Genomic DNA, 9735 nt, shown 5'->3' on the forward strand with positions numbered 1-9735 from the left:
TGTGCGTAGAGAGAAATTACGGGGTGAAATATCGATGTAGTTTTCATTCGGTGTGAACAATTCCACGGTCCTATCTGAAAAATTTGATATACTTCTCAAGAAACTATAAGCCGCAGAAGCACGGGTCGGAGACTTCAATGCCACCACGCATTGAAGTCTCCGGCCCCGGCTCGAGCGACCCACCTCTACCGGGCGTCCACGTGTTCATGATTTCCCTCGGAGTCAGATCTCCCTTAGAAGCTTTGCTCAGGGGCAGACGAGCTATGGTCTGCTGGCTTTCGGCAAATTCAGCTGCTGATTCTGAACTTCCAGGCTTCGATTCTGCAACGATCTTGGTTTCTCGGGCAATATTAGATTTGGCGCAAGATTGTCTCGGCGGCGAAGTCGGGGAATTTGATGTCTCCATGGTTCCGGTGGTTTTCGACTCGCTTTCCATAGGGGTTGGAGATTCTGCATATTTTTCACGCCGTTTATTCAAGAAACAATTACAAGCCCTGCGGACTTGGGGATTGCGACAAGGTTTGATGAGATGCGTCGTTGTTTGCGTGGATCTCGTGCAGATACGTGGATTTCCATCGTTCTTGTTCGCCATTGCTACGCATGCTATACCCGCATGGACATGAAATTATGATAGCGATTGAGCCGAATGGAGATCTAGGATATTGTTTTACATAGTAATTCAGATTAGTGAGAACTAATTATACGTTTCAGTTACAGTAACTTGTGAATCGCTATAGATTTCGTCGTGGGGTTGTTCAGAGCATTTATGAAACGCTTGGTAAGATACTAAGTCGCATGAGCATTGAAGTAGCATGATAAAAGAGGTCCGCATTACGGAAAATCAAAAAACATTTGGCACTTCGATTTTCTTTAATTTTTATTGCGGAAAATTAAACCGCGAACTGCAGTTAATTTATTTGTGCGAATCGCTCGACAGATTTAGGCTAATTTTAGAATTAATGACACCATAGATATATTATGACACCTGTTTTTTCAATCAAGAACATCGATAAAAAAATCTCGGGTCAAAAAAAGGTGAATATTTGATTAGTTAAGAATAGATTTTATTGAGAAAATATGATATTTTTTTTTGGACTTAAAGAAATGCAGTAATCTAGAATATAATATAGCCTTAGATTTTTCTCACAATTTGGGCCGGAATTCAATAATTTTGTCTAGATTTTTCTATAGTATTTTTATTCAATCCTCGGAAATCTCAATTTGGAGACCAAATAATTCTGTCTACAAAATTGACAGAGTTGTCATCAATTTATCGATTCAAAAAGTGAAAAATCAAGGATATCTCAGTAGGATAAATTCGTAGCTCGGTTTACTCAACGGATTCGTGTTCCTGAGATTAAATACCCTACCTATTCTCAATGATTTCATGAGGGAGGGTTCGACAACATGCGGAGGAATTTAATAACTTCAAAAGATATTTCAGGATGTCTTATTAAAATATACATTTCATTCAAAATACAAAATAGAAAAGAGCAAAAAATGAAAGAATAGAGAAACATTATTTACATTTACTGTTTATTTGATGGTACCAGTAATAAAAATATTAATAGCGGCCATTAATAGTACTTTTAGTTAATTTGAAATAATTATCTGAGAGGATATGGTACTTATACTACATAGGTCGTTTGAAAGTAAAATTTACAGGAAAAAAAAAAGAAATTCATTTCAACAAATTAATTGCTGTAATAATTGGACTATTCGTCTTTTTGTGGATGAATCTAAACACAAATAGCCAGTATTTCCTGCTTACAGCAACTGACCCTCCCAGACGAACTCTTTTGAATTCATCCTTTACGTCATTCGTACATAGATATCATCTGATATGCAACGTTTTAACGTTGATACTTTCATATAACGTTAGAGCAATTTGCTATATTCATTTGCTATTGCAGTCTATCATAAATAGATTTTTTACTCATTCACAAGGCAAAAGGGGTCGAAATTGCACCAGACCGTGGTCTATCTAAGGCATAACATTACACATTTATAAGTATATTGATATTTTTTTCGTATTACAGTTGGTGCAAATCTTCACGATTGAAACCTCTGTTAGGCTTTACCATGTTTAAGTAGTCGCAAAATGTATTGTTAACGAGACGAAGTAAAGCTCAATGTTGCGCTAGATATGTACTAGTTTGTATAAACAGTTACTCGGCACAGAGAGAAAATCTTCCTTTTTTTCAACGCTCGCAATAAATCAGAGCAGACCACTATGGGACATAAATACCGAAAGTTGTTTTTTACATTTAAAACGTGCATTGCTTTCATTGCAATCGTAAGTAATGCCCATCCGATTTTATGGATATGGAGAAGAATAAAAATCAATGACTATTCGCTTGATTTCAGTTCTTCTATTAATCTGAGATTAGAGGAGACCCGCGGGACTTAGAGCTAACGGATTCAACGGATATACTTGAACCCTGAAAAAAGATAGAACAATTTATCGTACGCAAGATATTTTCAGTCACTGATTTTTTCAAAATGAGCATTGCTGAATAATTTTGAGAGCTTATACCATACGTTTGTATTATGTATGAATCACTTATTTAGTATATCATGATTAACAAGGCACTACTATTCGTACAAATCGATATTGTTCCTCGTTTATAACAGCCAATTGCCTCGACTTATCAAAAACTACCTTTAGATAGATTCATGGTTACTCCAGTAAATAAAAAGGTAACCCTATTGAAGACAATTACACTCATTACTTGATCTCATTGAATCAAAGGATCGCATGCACAAGGCACAAGCTTCGAAAATTTCTTTTTGTATCTCAATATTCGAACTGGATCCACTTTGTTCACCACAGTTATTGATAAAATTAACCGGAGTCCGATAGCATAATTCCGGCTTATGCGTTCACCAATTCTGATTGATTGTTGTAATTAAAAAACTATAAAATGTAAAACATGTGTACGTATATGAGTAGTCACCCGGGACCGATCGTTTTACCACATACGATACCTACACATGTGTTACGCATACTGATAGTACACGATATGCGAAATTATTCATTAATTACATAAATATAATATCATCATGTGTTATCAAACGAAAAGACCACTATCAACACAGCTCCTTAATAATAAGTATCTGGATCTGTTACAAGACCAGTCGAAGCTTCCGTTTCCAGCAGCGTTTCATCATGGAGTAATTTCTGTCACATACATCTTTTTATAGATGCATAGTAGATAATAAAAACTCCCGAACTAAAGGCAAAGGATACTCCAATGTCCGTGTACGTAACCAGATACCATCGAAATTAAAAAAATTTTCAAATACAGTGTTCAATGTTCTATGACTAGGTAAAATTCTGAATGCCACACAATATTGGCAATTTCGATCAACGGCATAATTAGGATTGTCTGTTTTGGTAGGTGATTCATCTCGGAGAGTTGAGTCACGTTTTATCCAGAAATATTATAATGCGAAAAAAACAGGCTTGCATATTAAAATTATATCGCATTTATAATATACCATCGTGGGTGCAAACTATATTTTTCTTCTCAAATTCAACGCGCTAAATTCAACGAAGTTGAACGTACACATTAGTTCAATATTTTTCCTCCTTCGAAATGAACACGGAAAATATCAACAACCAGATAAAATAAAAATAATAAGGTGCAAAATGCAAATACAAAATTCTAAATAATATGTACATCTACAATATTCATTACGTGTATAATGTATGCATATGATGTTTTGAATTAGTTAAGTATGCTTTATAAATATCAATAGTGAATGAATGTCGCTCTGATTAATCACATATTTTTTTTTCGCTTCAATTTTCATTTTATAATATTGTCAATCACAGTATAAAGATATATCAATAATAACATTATTAATAATGATAATAATAATAATAAGAATAATAATATTAATGATAATAATAACAACGCCAACAACAACAGCAATGATCACCTCAAGCAATTATTACCATTATCATTGCAATATTAATTTAATAATTACTTATTACCAATTACGGCATACCGAAGATAGAGAATTATAAGTGAATTTATAGAATCGAAGTTAAAAATGAGTTATAAAATCACGATTAAAGTTATTGATTGTGATTAATCCAACGTTCATTTTAGTACAGACACAAATATATATATGCATATAAACGCATATACATATACATATGTATAAAATTTTGTTTGTTAAATACTATTAATTTAAATAAACAATATGAAGCTGGTATAAGAAGTTTCAATTTGTTACCTATTCGTTTTTTTTTCTATATGATTCCTTACGTCGATAAATTTTTTCAATATATGTATTTTCATATCCGATTAAATTTATATCTATGCTTATTTACAAATTTCTAATACAAATAGCTATGATATGACAGAGCAAGTAAACGGCAGTAATACGAATTACATGATCTAGTCAAAAGCTGCATGACGAGGGAGAAAACAGAAAACATGTAAAAAAAATAGAATTGTTCACTTCGGTGGTATTTGGAAATTAATGGTTGTGTTTGTCTATTTAGGGTGACATTCGATGTAAAAAATAGTTAGCTTTGAACTAAATTAGAAGAAAAACTAGCATTAGACCGAGTGATTTCTGAACATAATATATGTCGAATGTGGAGCCAAATTTTTTCGAAATGAAGATAATTAATTTTTTGTTCTTTCTTCAATAAACTGACTGCTGAATCATAGCTAAAGTCACCGTTAAGCCTGAAACCACTTGAGAATGATTACGAGCCAAAATCGAACTGTACGTACTCTCTACCTTTGGTAATCGTACCATAGTCTTCTCACTCTTTATGTACATCTATACACTGAAAATGCTGAAACGGGGCCCAACTCAAGATATTGGCGTAAAGAAAATAATAACACATTTTCATTTTACCTATTATTCGACAGCAAAACCACAAGTTTCTTCAACAGCCTGTGTTAGTTTGTCCAGCATTTTCTGATAGCTTTGATAATTTTGTGGGATGTCGATCCGGTTGAAACAGGTATGAGCTTTGGGCAAATTTTCGCACGGAGCATCGATGGCGTGGATGGTGAAGAGACGAGGTCCGGCAGCTCCTGTTGAGCCTGTTCGAAATAAAAAATTTCAAAAAGAAGTATCACGAAAATCGATTAAATATGTTGCTTTTGCTAGTTAAATCTACCTTGGAGCGCTTTGAAACCTTGTAGAGGAACCCTCGAGCTGCCAGTAACAAATTGCAATAATCTTGCTCTCATTTCTTCACCGTAAGATTCGACGATCTGCCAAAACCACTTAACTATGGGAGTGTCTGGTGTGCAGTGTTTTAGTCTTGTGTGCATTTTCCAATCATTAATATCAATGGTGCCTAATCCCCCGATAACTAGTTCGAGTTCCCTTTCGTCAAAAGGCCTAAGCAGTTGTGGGGGTATCAGCTCGTGAAATCCTTTTTGAAGAGCTAGAAACTGCTGTTCTATTCCCCGCATGAATCGGTAATTTACGTACAGTCTTACATATTCTCTTTTATTTTCCTCCGTAACAGCAATGTCTTTACCGCCAGGTTTTAGTTCGTGATTTTTAAGGGCTCCGAAACTACTGTGCTCCACCGAAAACGTTGCATCTAATACCCCGTCTATGCTATTTTCTCTGCAATCAAAATATTTTTGTTTCATACCAATATTCCAAAAGGGACGAGCCATTTGACATAAGTCAGACTATCTTTGGATACATATTTTAATTTTAGAATTTTTGGTCGACTTACAGCATCCACGTTAGACTTCTATGCAGCTCGGGATCAACACCTTCGATATCACAAAGGGTAATGGCTTTGTTGAGTAGCATTTTATAAAATGGTGTTGTGAATCCTCCGTCAACATGGTGACCGTGAAACACAGCGATGCCAATTATTCTACCGGCAAAGTGGAAGTACGAAAGGTGTTCAGGATTGATACCGGAGTCAGGATTTATCTGTAGGGTGTAATTGTCGTCTCGAGAATATTGGAAAAGACCGTACTGGGGATTCAACATTTCGTGAGATAACAAATAAAGCCATTCACGCGCCACCCCACCATAATCCAGTCCCTCCTCACCACGAAATTTCACCATCAGTCGCTTACGCATGTCTTTAGGCCGCATCTTCATTATCAGCCTGTACGATTCCTGTTGAAAAGAATAAAAGAAATAATCAAGCACTATTTTTCAGAACGAGGGGAAAAAATGAAACCTAACATGTATCATCATATGCCAATCTTAACTCAGATCATCAATAATAAAATTTACCTCAAATATTTCGTTTCTCGATACTTCTAATCTGCAATGACCACTCTGAGGTTGTAGGGCATTGAGTTCAGCCCTGAGGCACTTCAATTTTGCTACCAGGTCTCGTTTATATTTAGGAAGCAGCTCACTTTCCATGAGTTCCTTAGGCAGATCCGAAACTGTCTGTCCATTTTGCGTAGGTGTACTTTCGGCTGTAACACAGTTTATACATTTTTTGAAAATATTATAACAGTAGTGAATCCAACTTTCACTTGTTGAATTACAAGCATTCATATTTGAGATCAAGCAGTGGAATAACAAGTCATAAATAAGTCGACTGGAACCAACCTACCATTTGTTGTGCCTATGAAGAAGACTTTAATGAAATTGAAAGGCATGTCCTGTTTGGACTTGGAAGCTAACTGAGGATAAATCAGACGTAAATAATGCGCGCTGCTGATATTCTATTGATAAGATAAAAGTAGCCAATAGAGGGTGACATATGCACACACACCAACAATTCCGGTTCTTTTGTACCGCTTGATATATTTTTTGCGAAATATCCAACTGTTCAAGATGTATATTACATACTTTCCAAGTAGGTTGCTCGTATGACAGATTAGCGGCTAACGCTTACATTTTCAGGCCAATTGAATTTATTCCGAGAAATTGTTGCGTTTAGATAATAAATTTATCAAATTCTGTCTTAATTTAGAAATACTGGGATGGAAGTGAGGTAAAATCAGAACTTTCATTCAAACGTACTGCATGAAAACGTTCGAGTGATACTCACACGTAGGAGAATTATTATTGCTTGCTCCTTCAGTCCTAGGTCTGGACAGGTTTTGCGATGGTGATGAAACTGCCGGAGTCAAAGGTGTCTCATTTCCTGGCAGCTCAAGTCTAGGCGTAGCCGGGTTTCGAACCGGAGTTGACTGAACCTGACTCGAAGTTCCATTTTGAGGACTCTGTCGTCTGTGAAAAGAAACGATCTCATTTTCCCAAGATCTGTTGAATACTCGATCATTTGGACTTTTCTCACTTACTTTAACAAATTGCTGATTATCTGTCCCGATAATCTGGGATCCGTGAATTGCGTCGTCCTGTTGTTGTGATCTACAAAGTAAACCCTCCCTGTTTGGGTCTGTCGCATTTCCCACCCACTAGGGAGTGGGCCGAGTTCATTTGCCAATTCATTAGCTGGTAAATCACGAGGAATCCTTGGATCGTGCCATGTTGACGCACCACTTGGTACATGGTAAAAGTACACCTGCCCTTGTTGCGTTTTTCTCAACTCTATCAGCAGCATTGTAATTTCAGATAATTAATATGTTACATCAATTAATGACATCACTGTCCCTAATTATAAAAATACGAGCGCAAGTCTGAGAACTCCCTTTTGTGCAGCCTGGCTCACACAAGTTCAATCTAATTGAGCCTAATTAGGACTAGGGGGCCACAATAAGCTATGTTCTAAGTGACGTGAAACAATTCAACTACACTACAAAGCCGCGAATTATAGGCTAGACAGTGAGACAAATTTTTGTATGAATAAGAATATTTTTAGATGACAAAAAAATTCTCCAACACACTCACCGTATCCCCGAGGCAAATCTGAGGGTTGATTATCATTCCTTCGTTCTCCACTAGCCATGATGCTGTTCCTATTCCTATTTGTTCTATTAGTTCTCCTTGCCTGACTACCATTAGGTAATCTGTTTCCATTCTGCTCATCGTTGCTTCTTGGGGTCCTTCGTTCTCTTGTGGAATTATTTGTAGTTGTATTCCGCAGATTTTGTATAACATTTTGACTTTGCGTCGATGTATTACAAGCAGAGTTCTCTCTCACTGGAGTTCTATTCTGCTGCCCCACTTCACCCCCATTTCGTTCTGGGGTATGAGGTGTTGGACTTTGATTCCGTGTATTCTGAGGACTACCGCTTCCACTCGGTGATGTTGGCTCTGATCCTGGAGCAGGTAGCGACTCAAGTGTCGTCGGTATTATTGGGTTTCCAGGTCTAAGTACAAAAGAAAAGAGTTACACATTGTCAGAGACAAAAAAGTGACGATGAAGATGATGAACCAAGATATCTACGGACCGCGAATTGGGCCGCACCCATTGAGTACTTCTGTTTAAGTGATCGATGTAGTAAAGACGTCCGTTTCCAGTCCGTCTCTCTTCCCAACCATCTGGGAGAACCGTTGGACAACTCAGATCGCCGAGCACATCGACAACTGCGTTGTGACCAACTGTATTACTTACTGCGCCATTGTGGCCATCACGCGATAAAAGAGATACTACTATTTGCCCTTTCACAACATCAGCATCGTCTGAATGAGCCTTGCAGAGATCCAAACGCTGGTCTGTAGTTACAGAATAGAAAAATTTATGCACTAGGTGAAAAGAAATGGATTTTCACTTTTCAATGATGTAATACTTACAACCAGTGTCTTTCAATCTCTGAATTGTGTTGGAAAGTATCCTAACGCAGCCTAAAAACCCACTTCCTGGTTTTTTATGTATTTTTCTACGATTCCAAACCGATATTGCAATTCCATCGTTTTTTCCGATGAACCTGAAATCCCACTAAATGACAACTAACTCTGACGAGTTTTATAAGCCTACCTCAGGTCGGAATTATTTTTGATCGGGAACATACTGAATGAGCTACTCACAAATCGTAATGCTGATTCCATTTTGGGTCTAGCGTAGCTGTGCATGTATCGGTACTGTGGCATTGACCGGATCCATCGACAGTTATTTTAGCAAATGGATCGGGCAAACCTGAAATGGGATAAAAATCACAGAGGTATTGTGGATTTAACGACAGGATAACATCAAAGTAGCGTCAAAAGAGAAAAGTTACTCACGGAAAAGATCCTTCCTAGCGAGGTTACGGGCGCATAGTACTGTAATGGGATTGGAGAAATTGAATAATTAGTCAACGGTAACGCTTTCAGCAAATGACGTAACGCTAAATTCTCGTTGGCAATTTTAATACATAATTCATATTTTGTACGATGATATTTTTATATTCTCCGAACCAAGTGCTGTGTGGCCATATTATAATGCATAACAAAAACAGGCAGGCACTCAGGGACTAGGCAGGCGGCCAAGCACGGACTTGCCTCATCGGGTATTTGGTTGTCGTCTGAGATTTGAGATACAGCGAGCTAGTTCGCAATTGTGTTTCAATAGCTGATCAGCAACTTACTCGTCAGGCGAATCTTGACGGCCCCGTTCCTTCTGCTACCGCCGGGATTCGACATTTTTAACGCACATTTAACGCATCAAACACTTAAAACACTTTGCACTAATTAATAAATAAAATTGTTTTCAACGCCGTACCGACCACGGTTGGTTGGCTGGTAGGCCATCATTGGCCCATGACTGCAGGGCGAGCAGTCGATCCCATAGTCGATCTACGCAAGTCGATCCATTTGGTCGGTGTCTCGACTTTTTCCAGGATCATCGATCTCCATCGTTGACCGAAAGCAAAGCGCGACGCAAAT

General features: G+C 37.5%; 1 protein-coding gene across 1 annotated transcript; it reads right to left on the reverse strand.

The window, feature by feature from the left end:
* Positions 1-1730: 1730 nt before the first annotated feature.
* Positions 1731-9630, reverse strand: LOC105691952 (E3 ubiquitin-protein ligase SMURF2). The gene is made up of 12 exons (XM_048651991.1): positions 9438-9630; positions 9094-9132; positions 8899-9007; positions 8665-8798; positions 8322-8586; positions 7819-8240; positions 7269-7518; positions 7016-7197; positions 6244-6434; positions 5726-6123; positions 5150-5610; positions 1731-5072 (listed from the first exon to the last, which is right to left on the reverse strand). Exons 1-12 carry the CDS (start codon positions 9490-9492, stop codon positions 4885-4887), a joined length of 2694 nt encoding a protein of 897 aa, XP_048507948.1. The 5' UTR covers positions 9493-9630; the 3' UTR covers positions 1731-4884.
* Positions 9631-9735: the final 105 nt, after the last annotated feature.

This window comes from Athalia rosae, chromosome 3 (assembly GCF_917208135.1).
Source record: "Athalia rosae chromosome 3, iyAthRosa1.1, whole genome shotgun sequence".
Classification (NCBI taxonomy): Eukaryota; Metazoa; Arthropoda; class Insecta; order Hymenoptera; family Athaliidae; genus Athalia; species Athalia rosae.

Bases quoted from the DNA above. Each gene is read 5' to 3' on its own strand.
- LOC105691952 (XM_048651991.1), bottom strand. From the start codon at position 9,492: ATGTCGAATCCCGGCGGTAGCAGAAGGAACGGGGCCGTCAAGATTCGC. The intron at 7,519-7,818 runs GTGAGTGTGTTG...TGCTGCTGATAG, and splicing joins AGATTTGCCTCGGGGATACG to AGTTGAGAAAAACGCAACAA. The intron at 5,073-5,149 runs GTAGATTTAACT...TATTTCGAACAG, and splicing joins AGGTTTCAAAGCGCTCCAAG to GCTCAACAGGAGCTGCCGGA.